Raw genomic sequence first — 17,500 nt, forward strand, 5'->3', positions numbered from 1 at the left:
GTTGACAAATTCTGAATGTGCAGAAAACAAAGAAATGCAGGATTTATTGCATGAGCTGAACAAGTGGAAAGCATACTTTGCAATGTGGTTTTGATTCTCCGGAGGCCTCCTGCAGGGCAGCTGTTACAGGTTCTGTCATTAGGAGGCATGCTTGGTTAAAGGAACAGAATTTGCCTTATCATGTTGAAGCAAAATTATTAGATGCTCCATTACAGCATGATACCTTGATTGGTGTTAAAGCAGAAGAGGTGTTGAAGAAAATGGAGGGCAAAGCTAAATCTATGCAATACAGGTACAACCTCCCATATTTAGCAGGAACTGGCCTGCAAAGAATTGGTCCTTTCCAGTGGCAGACAGGCCACAAAGAGGCAGATACAGGCACCCAAGAGGCAGATCCCAGCCCCAGGGTTCATACAGGTCTAAAGAATGGGGTGCTTCTACCTCCAAAAGCAGAGAAGATAAATCACAGCCATACAGGAAATAGTCTCAATGACTTTCCCTTGCCAGCACCAAGCACTTATCTTCTGGCAGATCCTTTAGGAGGAAAAGTAGCACTTTTTTCACAAAATTGGCACATGATCACCCAGGACAAATGGGTCCTGAATATAGTGTCACAAGGCTACAGGTTCCATTTTCACACCCTGCCAAGGGAAAATGGAATGCCAGACCCTGCCACACAATCAATGGGCAGAGGCACAAAAACAAGTTTTATCCCTCATGGACATGAGGGCCATTCAGCGAGCACCACAGCAAAAGCAGGGACTAGGATTTTACTCAAGGCTGTTCTTGTTGCCCAGAAAGGACAATGCCTGGAGACCAATACTGGACCTGTCTATATTAAACACATTTCTGGATATTCCGAAATTCAAAATGTTGACTCTGCAGCAACTTCTGCCCATGCTGGGCAAGAAGGCATGGCTTGTGACTTTAGACCTAAAAGAGGCATACCTGCATGTCCCAATCAGACATTCATGCAGAAGATACCTCAGATTTATACCTGGCGTAATGCACTACCAATTCTCTGCACTGCCCTTTGGCTTATCTACTGCGCCCAGGCTCTTCACAAAATGCCTGGCACCAGTAATTGCATTTTGCAGACAAAGAGGAATACAGATATATCCTTACTTGGATGACTGCCTTATTCAAGCAGAGAACAAGGACATTCTACTACAGCATCTGGCGTTTGTAAAAAAATTACTAACATGCCTAGGGTACACAGTAAACGAAAAGAAATCAAAACTAGTACCCTCACAAGAGATAATATTCCTGGTTGCAAGCTTAAATACAACTGCCCAGATGGCTTATCTCACGCCAGACAAACAAAGACAACTGACTACTTATTTCAAAATGTTGGCAACAAAGACCCAGTTATCTGCAAGAAAAATTCTGCAGGCATTGGGCTTCATGGCATCCTGCATTCTGCTAATTCCATATGCAAGACTGCATATGAGGAAACTACAATGGTATCTAAAAGGTGTTTGGACTCAACATTGCCACAGTCTGGAAACAATAATTACCCTCATTCCCTGCTGCAACAGGAGTTTCAATGGTAGGCAAAGGCCTGTCACCACAACAAGGGACAGCCTTTCACTTTACCCACAGCCAGGCAGACATTAACAACAGATGCATCAGATTATGCCTGGGGGGCCCATATGGCAGGAAGATGTATTCAGGGCACATGGCCCGCAAGCCAAAGCATCTACATATCGATCAAAAAGAGATGCTAGCTGTTCAAAATGCCCTGACAGCCTTCAAGGATCTACTTCATTCAGGACAACTATTGATAAAGACGGACAATACTACAGTCATGTGGTACATAAACAGGCAGGGAGGCACACATTCCTACCCCCTCTGCAGACTAGCCATGACTTTGTGGGACACAGCATTGACTTACCAAGTACATCTGCAAGCACAATACCTGCCAGGAAAGATAAATTCTCTGGCAGATTAACTAAGCAGAAACCTAATGGATCCCCACGAGTGGAAACTGGACCCACAAGTCTTCAGCATGATAAGGAACTGGGGATGCCCGGACATAGACCTATTTGCCTCCTCTCACAACTGCCAACTAGAGAGATTCTGCACAAGGACTTATCACAAGCAAGCATGGAAAGTGGATGCTCTATCTTTCAGCTAGAAAAACTTAAATGTATATGCCTTTCCCCCACTGCCTCTCCTCCCCAAGGTACTCCTAAAGGACAGTCAAGAGAAGCCAAAAATGATACTGATTGCCCCAGACTGGCCCCGCCAGCACTGGTACCCAATCCTAAAGAACTTGTCTCAATGCCCAGCCTGGACATTACCTCAAACTCCTCACTTATTGACCCAACAAAACAGTCAGATCCTGCACAGTCAACTCAGGACCTTAAATCTGGCAGCATGGCAGATAATGTAACCATTCAAAACACGCCTCTGTCTAAAGCAGTGATGGATGTTATTTTGGAGGCCAGGAGGCCTAGCACCAGAAAATCTTATGCAGAAAAATGGAAGAGATTCTGTGCTTGGAACCAGGCACAAGGAATTGACACGATTCTACCAAATATTCCTCAGATTTTGCAATACTTAACTGAGATGCTGGACAAAGGCCTATCCTTTTCATCAATTAAGATTCATGCCTCTGCCATTTCAGCTGATATAAAATTCTTATCCTGGAAAACAGCTCTACTCCTAGCAATAATCTCTGCAAGACGAGTCTGAGTTACAGGCACTCATGGCTGTGGAACCTTTTATCATTTTCCATCAGGACAGGGTTTCTGTGAGGACAAACCTGACATTTATGCCTAAGGTAGTGTCCAGTGTGACCCTGAATCAAACAATTTATTTGCCTACCTTTTATTCAAACCCACATAATAAGGGTGAGAGACTTCTGCATTTTTTGGACATTCACAGGCAGCTACGCTTCTACTTGGACAGAACCAAAACTTTCAGAAAGACTGAACAACTTTTAGTGGCATATGCTGCAGGATCACAACGAAAGGCCATCTCAAAGCAGACTATTTCAAAATAGATAGGCCACTGCATTCATTTCTGCTATTCACAGCATGGCAAATCAGTGCCTAAGGGCATTAGGCCACATTCAAACAGAGCAGCAGCCTTCCTCAGAGGAGTACCACCAAAGTCATCTTAGAGGCTGCAACTTGGAGTTCAGTGCACACTTTTACAAGCACTATCACTTACCTCTCTACTCTAAATCCAGGGCAGGCTTTGCCACTGCAGTTCTGCAGGGCCTCATAGCCTCTCCTAATCCTATTTAGTCCCAGCCGCCCAACCTTAGCTTTGGGACTCAACCCAGTTGTAATGACTGCAACAGTGAAACCCGATGAACATAGTACAGTTGTGTACCTACCATAAATTTAGATGTTCGAGTGTATTCACTGTTGCAGTCCAGGTTACCCACCCACCATCCCCCTTTTCCATTTTTTTACCTTAATTACATTATTTTCTCATTCATTACAATCAGAGGAAATGGAAACCTGATCTGAACATTCTCTATTCTATACAACCTATGTGGTGTATTTGCTTGTAGATAAAGGTAGAGTTTTACTTTACTGCATGCATGTTTATTGGCATAAATTAGCCTATCCTTTTGGGGGCACCTTACATCCTGGGGCAAAAAAAACTGAAGAAAATGGCATCGGCTGCATCTTTTATACCCCTGGCGCACTGACGGGGAGGAGGCGACAGCAATCAACGCCGGACTAGGACTTTGGAATTCAGGCCGACTGTGGGTAGCCTGCCAGCAGGATAACCCAATTGTAATGACTGCAACAGTGAATACACTCTAACATCTACATTTATGGTAGGTACACAACTGTACTTTTCCCGCCTTTCTAAGCTAGTATAGTCCAGTTTTCAGGTTAGTGCTGAATTCGGGTTTGTGTTACAAGTCTCTCTGTTTGCCCATACCTTCCTTGGATAGAAGGAAGTTTCTCTGTTCACTTGTGAGAGAGGGGAGCTTTGAGCAGCCTATCTGTCCCTGGAGGAGTTGTATCTTCCCAAAAATTAGTAGTTTATTGGCCATTTTGAGCTAATTTCTGTCTCTTTCATTTCCCTGCTATAAAAACCACATTTGCCTGGTTTTGCATGCCGGGCAGCACCGGTTAGCTTGGGTATAATTATTCCCGGCTCCACAAAGTCTCCTCCTCAATTTTTCCCTTGGAACTAGACAAACTTCCAACTGAAGCACTCGGACCATTCATTTCTCAGCCTGGCACTTACTCAAAACTCATAGCAAGCACTTATAAACACTAGCACTAGATCCCTCTATACTGTACAGAAGGACAAGGCTCTCTGTTTGACCTTACAAGCCAATCAGTAGAACAGTTCACTGTACCTATCCAGGCATGTCCAAAGGGCAGTTTCAGGTGTACTCTCAGTCCAACTGGTGAATCTGGGCATTTTGAGGCAATGTTACAACTGCCTCATGTACACAGACAACCCTCTCCTCCTACCACCAAACACTAATACATGCGAGAGATGCAATTATATAGCCAAACTGGAGGCTAAGCTCTCTCAATCCAATACTGGATCTGACAGTCAAGAGGAGAAGGGAAATATCTGCATCACACCACCAGTCTCACATAGACCCATTAAACCAGCACCGGCAAAAAACACACATAAATACATGGAAACATACTTGGGAGGCTCTAAACAAAAATCTGCAAAAGCAACAGAGACCTCCAGAGCAGACATCCAAGCAACCTCCACCCCCCAACACAAACCATGAAACACATACTTCACAAAACCAGTGTGCCAGACAATCACAGCCCTTAAGGCAAAATAACATACCCAACATACTAGTAATAGGTGACTCCATAGTCAGGCACACTGACGTCCCACTCACTAGGCTGAACAAGGAGAAGGTTACTGTTAGCTGCCTGTCAGGTGCCAGGATCCGTCACATAATACAAGCACTCCAGTCACTCCAGAACAAGTACAAATATGACTCTGTCATTGTCCATGTTGGTGTGAATGACCCGAGCCATACCTGACTAGACTACATGAAAAGAGACTGGGAAGAGCTCTTCTGATCACATAGCCCAGGCCGGTATGACCCTGACCCTGAGTAACATCCTGCCCTCACCAAGAATGATATCACAGTATAAAGCAAAAATTATAAATTTCAACAATTGGCTAAGTATTTGGTGTCCTTCAAAGGGGATCCAGTGTCTGTCCACCTGGGATGACATGCTCGACAAGCCACGCTGCTTTGCTAGAGACGGCTTGCACCTGTCACCCTTAGGCTTTCGAATACTGGCCAAGGCTCTTGCCACCCCTATAGTTCCTTTTTTAGGCAAGACAAAAACCCACCGCCATATATAGCACAAGTAACAAAAAACTGAGGATAATGCTACTCAATGCCAGAAGTCTAAACCTCAAAATGCATGCACTCAAGGCACTACTCAGTATGGAGAAAATATATGTGCAGTAACAGAAACCTGGCTTATGGCTCCAGAGAGCACCCCAGCACTACCAGGCTACAACTCATACCATACATTTCGGCCACAGAACCCGGACCGAAATACAAAAGGTGGGGGTGTATCCATACTCATCCAGGATACCCACACCTCCAGGTTAGTGGCACAGCATGATGCTTCAGAGATCATCCACGTGCAAGTAACAACGGGCAAAACTGCAATACAAATTGTAGCTTGCTACAGATCACCCACCATGTCCCAGGACTCCCATTCCGCGTTTCTGGAAACACTGGGAAACATAAAGGTCCTGCCAAACACCCTAATATTGGGTGATTTCATTTCCCCAAACATTAACTGGGGGAACTACTCAAGTAGTTGCCCAATATTTCCTAGAATTTATAAATTCAAACACCCTGGATCAACTGGTCAACACTCCCACCAGAGGTGACAACATATTGGACCTGGTCATCACCAACATGGGCGACAGGTGTTCCACACCAGAGGTCAACCCCTTGCTGGTTAGATATGACCTTAAACAAATCACCCTGGATATCCACATTCCACCCCCACCGCCAGTCACGGAAACCTCCGTGAAAAACGTCACGTTACTTAAGACCGAGATGGAAAGTTTCAAAGCCCCCATGCTAAAGGATAATGCTGTCCAAGCTGAAAAATCCTTTACTAATGCATTCTATGGGCACCTACAAGAATGCATGGATCGTGCTATCCCAAGCAAAACCAAGACTCACTCCTCCAAGAAAAGGAAACCAGTCTGGTGGACCCCTGCCATAAAAAAGCTATACAAGAGGAGGAAACTAGTAAAGAAAAGAGTAAAATCCCAAGAAGGGAAGACATCCCTGATCAGTATCAGCAAGAAACTACCATCCCTCATAAAATCATCCAAGGCTAGCTTCAAAAGAAAAATTGCCAAGGACTCCAAAGATAACTGCAAGACATTCTTTAGCTATGTCAAGAATCTAAGTGGCAATGCTCAGATCTGCTCGGAGTTAGTGCAGAATGGCACAAAATACACTGAACCGACCCATATCACCAACATCCTGGCAGACAGGTTAAGTGCAAACTTCACCCCTCTCTCACCCCCAAAAGGGCCCATAACCATACCAGAAGAATGTAGAGCCCTTGCAGTCACAGACACTCAGGTAAAAACAGCCCTCTCCAAAGCCAAAAAGACAGCATCAGTGGGACCGGATGGTGCCCCAGGCTGCGTCTTACATGAGCTCAAAGATGAACTAACCCCTCACCTAAACATACTGTTCAAACTCTGCCTCTCCACAGGCTATGTACCCATAGAGAGGTGCACAGCAATGGTTATTCCGCTCCACAAAGGTGAAGCCACAACAGACCCCGGAAACTATCGCCCTGTAAGCCTGACTAGCTTGGTCTGCAAGGCTATGGAGCTCTTCATCATGGAACTCATTAACAGAGACATTGGGAACCTCCAAACACTGGACCCTACCCAGTTCGGCTTTGTTAAGGGCAGATCATGCCTCCTAAACCTGGTGGACTTCGTTACCAAGCTATAGACAAGGGAAAGGTGGTCCACACAGCCTACCTAGACCTCGCAAAGGCTTTCAGCACCATTCCCCATTCTGGTATTATAGACAAGCTCACCAGTCTGAACATAAACCCCTATGTTACAAGCTGGGTTGCCAACTGGCTCACTGACAGAACCCACATGGTGAGAGATGCAGGAGCTAGGTCCGACTCTACACCGGTTACAAGTGGCATTCCCCAGGGCACAGTCTTAGGACCCCTCCTATTCGGCATATACTTCTCAGAGGTGCAGGCAAGCACAGGAGGACTATGGCTGACGAAGTTCGCAGACGACTGCAAACTAGGGGCTATAACTGACTCTCCGGCTGACACAGACATCCTCCAAAAGGGTCTCACTGAGACAGATACCTGGTGTCATAATCATGGCCTCAAGCTAAATGCCAAAAAGTGCGTAGCCATCACCTTTGGAAAAAAACAAAGTACCCACAAACTACCACATAGGTGGTAGTCCCCTAAATACAGAAGACATAAGGGATCTGGGCACCCAAGTAGATAGTAATCTCTCCTTTGATAATCACATTGCCAAAATGGTTAGAAAATCCTTCTATGTGGCCCACCTAATCACAAAAGGCTTTGCATCCAGATCAAAAGAGGTCATCGTGCCCCTCTACTCATCACTCATCAGACCCATCATAGAGTACAACACCCCATTTGGGATGTACTTTACAAGACACCTGCAACAGCTGGAAAGATAACAGAAGTACCTCACCAAGAAGATCACTGGCCTCAAACAGATGCCCTATACAGCTCAACTGAAGAAACTCCAGCTGTACTCAGTTGCATACCGCCTACTCAGAGGTGATCTTTGCCGGATATACAAGGCCATGTCCAACCCAGAATTGATGGACATGCTCCGCTTAAAGAAAACCATATCCCCTCAAACCACATGCTGTAGGGATCTAAACCTCACCACAACAATAAATAGGACATGCTGGAGGAATAAATTCCTGTCCCAGAGACTTCCCATGCTTTGGAACAAGATTCCAGACTACATTAGGCAGAGCCCCTCGCTAACACTCTTCAAGAGAAACTTTGATGAGTGGATGGGAAACGGAAAGTTTTCCCCGGGGATTACTTCAGTGGCTCTGCTGGACAGAGGCACAGGGAACTAATCCAAGGAGGTGGCGAAAACCAACTCATTCTGGCTAGGCTTATAAATGCCTTCAGGCAGATAGCCTAGTACCTACCTATGAACCTACAATCAACTGCAATACTGGCTGAGTTAAGTACAAATTTGCAGTGTTAAAGATTGTACTGCATTTTATTTTTCTGTGTATTTAATTGCTTCATTGAATATTGCGGTCTGTATCTCTCTGTAGTTATTTATTTTTCTATTTAATTATTTCATGGAATACTGTAGTCTCTCTCTGTCTCTGCAGGTTTCCCACCTGACCTCTCTGTTCTTGTTCTGGTACTAATCTTGGTGGCTTTGGAATTGCCTGCCCCACCTGTAAATTTGTGTTTGAACACTCCTCCTGGGTCTATCTCATTTGCTCACTCAATCGAGTACAGTGAGATCATATTTTGACTTCAGACACTCATACCAGTCCCATCTGTTCAGCTCTATCCCAGCTCTATTCCAGTTTAGTGTCACTAGCTCATTGTATCTAATACAGAGAGAACATTTGTGAAGGGCAAGCCACTTAGATCCTTAATTTTGAATTATCGTCTGTTTCTCCTTTCTCCCTTTCCACTTTCCAAAAAAAAAAAAAATGTTTTTCTAAGCTTGTTTCCTGTTTTTCCTGTAACTAGTCTAGTCCAGGTACAGATTTGCTGTAACCAAGACTGTTTGCAAGCTTCTGAGCCCCCAAAGCCTTTCTGTGTTGGCGGGAAGCCTTCCAGCTTATCAGTGGGAGTGGTAAGCACTAGGTAGTCTATCTACCACAAGATTGGTTTCTGGCCCAGAAATTGTAGTTTATTGGCTGTTTGAGCAGTTTCCATCTCTTTCAACGTTCTGGTTTAAAAGCCCATGCTTGCACTTGTTTCCCACCTTTCCTGTAACTAGTCTAGTCCAGATACATATTTGCTGTATCCAGGACTGTTTGTAAGCTTCTGAGCCCCCCAGGCCTTTCTGTGTTGGAGGGAAGCACTCTAGGCTTATCAGTGGGAGTGGTAAGCACTATCTACCACAAGATCCAGGTTCAGATTCTTAGCTTTAGCACTTGAATTTGCTTATTCATGCTCAGCACTTGTTGTTAGCACTAAATAAGTTACAAATTACTACTACTAAAACCTTCCTCTTTACCTAGAGGAAAAGAGTTTTTGTAATTTCCTCATTTGCTTAGAGAAAAACAGCTCTTATACTCATGTTCCTCACTTGTCTAGCGGAAAGTAGTTTTTTATTCAGGCATGTCCAAGGGTCGGCTCCCAGTGTTCTCTTATCTGGGCATCTAGAGGCAATGTAGCAATTGCCTCATATACACAGACAACCCTCTCATCCTACCACCCAACACCACAACCTGTGAGAGATGCACTTATCTAGCCAAACTGGAGGTAAAGCTCTCTCCAACTAAGACCGAACTTGACAGTCAAGAGGAGAAGGTAAACACTTGCACCACACCACACTCATCACATAGCCCCTCTAAACCTGCACCACCAAAATCCACACATAGAAACACAAAAACATTAGCAGAGGCTCTCATTAATAATCTGCTCAAGCAACAGAGACCTCCAAAGCAGAAACGCAAGCAACCTCCACCTCCCAACATAACCCAAATGACACCTAGCCCACAGACTCAGTAGGCCAATAAACCATAGCCCATAAGGCAAACCAACGTACCCAACACACTAGTCATAGGTGACTCTATAGTCAGGTACACTGATGTCCCACTCACCAGGCTAAACAAGAAGGTTACTTTCAGCTGCCTGTCAGGTACCAGGATCTGCCGCATAACCCACGCAGTCGGGTCACTCCACACAAAGTACAAATATGACTCTGTCATTGTCCATGTTGGTGTAAATGACCTGAGACGTACCTCCCTGGACTACATGAAAAGAGACATGGAAGAGCTCTCCGATCTTGTAGCCCAGGCAGGTATGACCCTAGCCCTGAGTAGCATCCTGCCATCAACCTGCATGATACGACAGTACAAGGACAAAATGATTGATTCAACAACTGGCTAAGCTTCTGGTGTCATTCTAAGGGGATCCAGTAGCTGTCTGCCTGGGACAACATGGTCGACAGACCACGATGCTTTGCCAGAGATGGCCTGCACTTGTCGCCTTTGGGATTCCGGATACTGGCTAAGGCTCTTGACACCCCTATAGTGCCTTTTTAGGCAAGGTTCACATGACAAATTCACCACCCTAACAGGAACAGGCAAGCAAAAACTGAGGGTAAATGGCACTCCTTAAAATGGAGAACATTGATATCCGTGCAGTGACTGAGATCTGGTTCAAAGCTCTAGAGAGCACTCCTGCATTACCAGGCTATAACTCCTATCACACTTTTCAGCCTTCTAACCTGGACCAGAACACCAAAGGCGGAGGTGTGTCCATATTCATTAAGGATATCCACACCTCCAGGCTAGTTGCGCAGCATAATGCAGCTGAGGTTATCCAAGTGCAACTAACTCTAGGCAAAATTGCAATCCAAATTGTAGCTTGCTACAGATCCCCCACCATGCCCCAGAATTCCCAATCCTCTTTTCTTGATACACTGGAAAATATTAGGGTTCAACCAAACACCTTAATAATGGGTGATTTCAACTACCCAACCATTAACTGGGAAAACTACTCATGTACAAACTCCTTCACTCAGTGCTTTCTGGAATTCATAAATTCCAATGCCCTGGATAAACTTATCCGCACCCCCACCAGTGGCAACAATATCCTAGACCTAGTCATTACCAACATGAGTGACTGGTGTTCCACACCTGAAGTCAACTCCTCATTGGTCAGATCCAACCATAAGCTAATCACCCTAGATATCTGCATCCTGCCCCCACCCACCATTAAGGAAACCATGGTAAAAAATTTCTCCAAAGCCAACTTCATGCTTCTTAAGACAGAAGTGACGAACTTCATGACACCCATGCAGATGGACAGTACAGTTATGACTGCTGAATCCTACACAAATACACTCTATAAGCACTTACACAAGTGCATGGATCGTGCTATCCCGGGTAGAAAAAAGACGCTATCTTCCAAAAGAAGGAAGCCAATCTGGTGGTGCTCTGCTATAAACAAACTCTACAACAGAAGGAAGAAATTGTTGCAAAAGAGAGTAAAATCCCATGATTGGAGGAGCTCCCTGATCAGCCTCTGTAGGAAGCGGACATCCCTTAAAGGATCCTCCAAAGCTAGCTATGAAAACAAAATCACCACTGATTCTAAGGGCAACCACAAAGCATTCTATAGCTATGTCAAGAATCTCAATGGCAACACCCAGATCTGCTCTGAGTTACAGCACAACGGCACGAAAATTACATAACCAACTGATATTGCTAACATCCTGGCAGATAGGTTCAGTTCTAACTTTACCCCCCCCCCCTCACCCCCTAAAGCAGGATGTATTTTTCATGAACTTCAGAACAAACTGGCTCCCCACCTAAGCACCACGTTCAATCATAGTCTCACGTCAGGCTTTGTGCCGACTGAATGGCACACAGCAACAGTTATCCCACTCCACAAAGTGGGAGCCACCACTGATCCTGTGAACTATCGCCTGTTAGCCTAATGAGCCTGGTCTGCAAGGCCATGGAACATATCATCATGGAACTCATAAACCAAGACATTGGCAACCTCCAGACTCTGGACCCCACCCAGTTTGGGTTTGTGAAACGCAGATCATGCCTTCTGAACCTGATCGACTTTTTTGAGGCAGTCACCAAAGCTGTAGCCGAGGGTAAGGTGGTTCACACAGCCTATCTTGACCTTGCCAAGGCTTTTGACACCATCCCCCATTTTGGAATTATAGCTAAACTCACTAAACTTGGTATAAATCTCTATGTCACAAGATGGGTTGCCAACTGGCTCACTGACTGTACCCACACTGTAAAAGTTGCAGACTCCAAATTTGACTTCAAACCAGTGACAAGTGGAGTACCATAGGGTTCAGTCCTGGGACCTCACCTGTTTGGTATCTACTTCTCTGAAGTACAGGCTAACACAGAAGGCCTCTGGCTAACAAAGTTCACAGATGATTGCAAACTAGGAGCCATAGTTCAGTCCCCAAATGATGTGGACTTTCTACAGAAGGGCCTCACTGAGACAGATGCCTGGTGTCAGAGCCATAGCCTCAAGCTCAATGCCAAAAAGTGCATTGTTATCCCCTTTGGTAAAATCTCTGTACCCATGAACTACCACATAAATGACAGTCTACTTAACACCGAATGTGTGATAAGAGACAGTAGTCTCTCCTTTGATGATCACATCGCTACAGTAGTCAGAAAATCCTTGTGTGTGGCACATCTTATCACAAAAGAGCTCTCATCCAGAAAAAAAAAGGTCATTGTTCCCCTCTACTCAGAACTCATTAGACCCATTATAGAGTACAACGCCCCTTTTGGAACATACCTCACAAGACATCTGCAGCTGGAAGGGCCACAGAAGTACTTCACAAAGAGGATTACTGGCCTCAAACAGATGCCCTACACTAACCGTCTCAAAAAATTCCAGCTTTACTCTGTAGCATATCACCTACTCCGAGGAGATCTCTGCCTAACATATAAAGCTATGTCAAACCCAGAGCTGTTGGACATGCTGCACCTAAAGAAATCCCAATCCCTCTGAGCTACACGCTCTAGGGACCTAAACCTTGTGACCACAATAAACAGGACATGTTGGAGGGATAGATTCCTGTCCCAGATACTTCCTATACTCTGGAACAAGCTACCAATCTATGTCGGGCAAAGTTCCTCATTAGCACTCTTCAAGAAAAATCTTGATGAGTGGATGGGAAATAGGAAATACACCCGAGGATCACTTCTGTGGCTCTGCTCAACAGGAGCACAGGAAATTAACTTTCTTGGGTGGCATAAGCCAGGGAACCTTGTTGGCTAGGCTTACTTAGCCCCTTGGGCCAATAGCCTAGTACTTACCTATGAACCTATTTACACCCACATGGACTATGTTAGAATGATAATGGCACCTGAGATGCAGTAACTTGAGTGTGTGCATAATATTGTTGATCCTAACTCTGGATAGGCAATTAATCGTTATCCTCCTCTTATCTAACCTGGTGAGTGGGGCATCTGTGTGTTACACAATGGAGTTCCCAATGAAAAGTGTATTTGGTAAAGTGTGTGTGTGATGGCCTTTCTACCCCGGGCCAGTAATCAAGGAACCTGAATGCTCACCGCTGACACTGGTGGGTGACTGTCACTAAAAAGAGGAATGAATTTATGCAGTATTTGTAGATGCAGCTCTCTGCATCAAGCACAGTTTCTTCCAAGAGCACATAGGGAACACAGTTCAGACCTGAGACTGGACTCTGTCTCCAGATCCCAAACAAGACATACTTTGGAGAGTTGTGTCCTAGTTCCAAGTAGCTGACATACCCATGCCTGGCTATTTGATTTTCACACACACACACACACACACACACACACACACACACACACACACACACACACACACACACACACCCCTGGGAAAGGCTGGTACAGATTTACTAACTGTACTCCTTTTGCCCAGACTATAGGATAACCATGCTGCCACCAGTCAACTACTGCCAGGCTCTTACAAGGGTATCCATTTATACTGAGTAAAATTAATACTAATATAAATAGAGTGCAACCAAAGCAGCAATGCTTTTCAGAGTGACCACAACATCAGTAAAATAAGCATAAGTACTCTCAAGACATTAAACGTGTTCTCTAAAAGACCAACCACAATGAAAGGTCTAAAAATATAATAAAATAGAAAAACATGATAATACTAAATATCTAAATACAATAAACACCAGAGTTTCAATCACAGGAGAAATAAATATAACACAGTTGTATAGATTCAAACAGATGCAAAAAAATACTTTACTAATCTCTCTGTATTTTCTGACTGTCTAAAGAATAACTGTTCCCTAGCCTGTTCCCTAGCTAACTTAATACAGCAAGGCAAGATTAGATGCTGTTGTTTACTCCCACAATGCAAGGTGATAAGCTTCCAACCAACTGAACTAACTCAACTGACTGACTTTGATAACTGTCACAGATTTTTATATCAGGTTCCAAAGAAAACAAAAACTGCTGTGAGAGTTCTATCCTCTCAGTATTGGTTATAGAATGGCATCACATTTGATCACCTGACTCTGGTACAATACACAGTCAGAGCTTTGCTTAGATCTGTTACAATATTTGGAAATTGTACAATTTCAAAAAACTTTTACTCTTCCCTTCCAGAATTCTTTGTTTAAACATATACATTTAATCAGTTGTAATAACACTGTTGATAGATTTTTAACACAGGCATCTGTACAAGTCAGTGTGACAGTCAAATGACACAAAATTATTTACAAAACTCCAGCTAATTATGCTGGAATATGTTACACATGCACTGGTCTGTTCTCCCTGGCATAGATGACAATACCTCACATTGTCGCATCATGCTTGCCTTATGGGCTTTGCACTTGGGGGACCATTAGCTGTAGGCTTATGTGAGATATTTGGTGTTGCTTTTGATGTGAGTTTTAGTAATTGCTGAGAAGCAGTGTTGTCATTAGGTGGCTTTGAAGGTCTTTGAGATTTGGGAAGATTTTCTTTTAGGCACTTCAGCATATGACAGTCTCTGTGTGTGGTAAATGGTTTCTGTGAAGGCTGTAGTGTGGATTTTCCTAATAACCTTGTTTGTATGCAAGATTTTTGCCTCCAAAGAAGCTGTTTATTTACATCTCTTGCATACTTTATTTTCTTTAGGGATTAACTGGCTACATGACACAATTGCTACATTGCCTTAGGATACCCAAATCTACCAAGCTGGCCTTTTGGGTTTCTGTAGTTCTCCTGGACATTTCAGTACTGATGATTAGGAGCTTGTACATCACTTGCGTACCTCACATACTGGATGTATGATATACTGCACCTGGAAGGGTCTAAGGCTTTGGTACGCAGGCCAGATGTATAGTTATCCTCTACAGAATACCCCTTCAGTAAGGAATACTGCAACAGTGAAAAGTAGGACATGTAATGTTACGGTAAGTTCTTATGCAAGTGTACTTTCCTGGTAGAGATGTCTGACTTGTCTAGCAGACTCTTATCTGTACCCTTTACAGGTGGACAATGCAGGTAGTTGTAAATTCATCTTCCTTCTGGGCTGAGCAAGATAAAGAAGGTGTGCTGCATTCATTTTGTCTTAAAATGTCTGACCTTCTGTCATAGGCGATGGTGGTTTTTCAACTGGAAAAACTATGCCCTTCATCTGTTATGCCCAGATAGCATGACAGAAATGAACAAAAGGACCACAGGGTGTTGATAGAGGTTAAATTGTAGAACTTTAAGGAGCATTTGTTTGACACCACAAAGAGCAGGCTTCTCTGAGCAAGTGGGGATCCTTGTATTAACCGGCACAAACACACAACGCACCCCTCATAGGAATTAATTTTTCACTCCACATTTATTTAAGATGTGGAATACTTTGTCAAGTAATTTTTCCAGCAACTTTGAAAAGATCAGCATTTACTCTTCCACTCAAAACGATTAAGAGGCAATGCAGGCTTTGAGTACATGGATGGGAGATTAACTTCTGCAATTTTGTTATGAGATGGATGTAGACGAGCACTAAACTGCAGGTACTGCTGGATAAAGCTGTCCCAAAGAAAGGACAGAGGAAGGTAAAAAATACCCATATGTTAGGACTAACGAATGTAATACTTTTGTCTTGAAGATCTTCAGTTAAATTTCTTAGCCCACTCAATTGTACTTTTCTCTGACTGTTTTTACAGGTGATTTAAAGTAACAAGCAAGATGGATGAATCATCTTTTGAATTTTTAATGTGTTATTTCTAAATGAGATGAATGCATATTACCACTTTCCAGATCATACGTGTCTCCTGTTTTTATTTCCAGCAGTGATTTTGAACATGAGCCTTACAAAACTCCTGCTGTAAAAGTGCATCAAATGAAGAAGAAGGAATCTGAAATGTTAAAGATAATTAAAAATACATTAGAAGATAACGTAGCACAAAGTAGCGGCTTTTCTGAAAATATGGGCAATATTGTAAAACTGGATGGCACATCCCCTGTTGAAACCAAAAACTTGGTTTCTGAAACTCAAAGGGTTAAATCTAGCCGACTCATTCGAGGACTGATGACTGGACCAGTAGCAAGCTCCCATGAGGTAAGATGCTCAGCATGCACATAAATGTTTTTTTTTTTAAGTTGATGAAACTTTTTTTAATCTATAGTAAAGCATGACTGAAGTTCCTTCAGTCTGATTATTTTACTTGGATTATAAATTTCTGCTGTTAAGTACACATAATTAATAATTCCAGTGTATGATGTTCATCATATTGATCACTGCTGCAGTAGCCGTGGCTATTTGGTTTATATCATGCCAAGGTTATAACAGGCCATAAGGTTCCAAAGCTTAGGGCATTTTCCATGCACTCATACCGTTAAGCAGCTTGAGCTGAGCTGCCTAAAAGGACAGATTTGAATGCCAAGGCCTTAAAAGCTTTCTTGCTTTTGTGATGACAGCGTTCTTCTCCAGGCTTTTGAGGATCCACGGTATTGTTCCACAGCTGAGCAGATAGGTTATAGCTGAGCAGATAAGTTCCCTTCGGGGGGAGGGTTGTTTATATGTATTTTCTTGGTTAGTAAAGTTATTTTTCTGCTGTGAGTATGTGTTTTAACTGACTGCCACAAGACTTTACTTTTAAATGGAAGTGTACTTCTTGTCAGTTTAAAAGTTATTTAAACAGATTAAAACTATTGTTTCCATGGAAACATTGTATTTATTTCACTTTTTTGGGCTGTCAAAGTGTAAAGTGACTTTTTACTGGCTTTTGCTCTTGTTTTCCCTTGCAAAAAGGCATAATTTTTGGCTTGACCACAGAATAAACTACCTGTCCCATGGTCTGTCATTCTTCTAGCCACAAAAAAGAAAAAGTTAAATAGCCTATGCTGTGACAGCAGGCTAGCAATTTGCTTTAGCCTCAGGTGTATGACTCTGCTGTGGCCAAAGCTGGATCCTGAAACCATGCCTTTTTTATCCAGAAACCCCTGGTGTAGCACATAAAACTACTGTTGACTGTGAGTTAACCTCGTCTTTTGTGGCTGTTGGGATCCTCTCAGTGGGCAAGGGAGAGCTACTCTTGTTGGTCCTGGGAGACAGAGCAGGCCTGTTTAGTCAGAATGTTATGCCAGCCTAACCCTGGAGAAGCTACTGCTGCCATTAGCAACTCTGACACAATTTTTTTCTGTTAAAAAACAGAAAATTAAATATGTTATCTGCTCATGCTCACATTTCTGTCCATGTCTAATCCTTCACTTTCTACCGTAGATGGTAAAATAATTGATTTAAGTAGCAAAAAAGTGCATGCTTCTGCTACCTTTGACTTAGAATTTTGAATT

The 17,500-nt window shown here is 43.4% G+C and overlaps 1 protein-coding gene across 1 annotated transcript in view; it reads left to right on the forward strand.

Moving 5' to 3' along the window:
• The window catches only part of MINDY4 (MINDY lysine 48 deubiquitinase 4), a 1,921,738-nt gene that overhangs the window by 493,348 nt on the left and 1,410,890 nt on the right, over positions 1-17,500 (forward strand). The window contains exon 4 of the mRNA XM_044066745.1: positions 15,995-16,265. Coding sequence (XP_043922680.1) covers positions 15,995-16,265 — 271 coding nt within the window. The remainder of the gene's footprint in view (positions 1-15,994; positions 16,266-17,500) is intronic.

This window comes from Protopterus annectens, chromosome 3.part1, assembly GCF_019279795.1.
Source record: "Protopterus annectens isolate FY-2018-M chromosome 3.part1, PAN1.0, whole genome shotgun sequence".
In the NCBI taxonomy this organism is placed as follows: Eukaryota; Metazoa; Chordata; order Ceratodontiformes; family Protopteridae; genus Protopterus; species Protopterus annectens.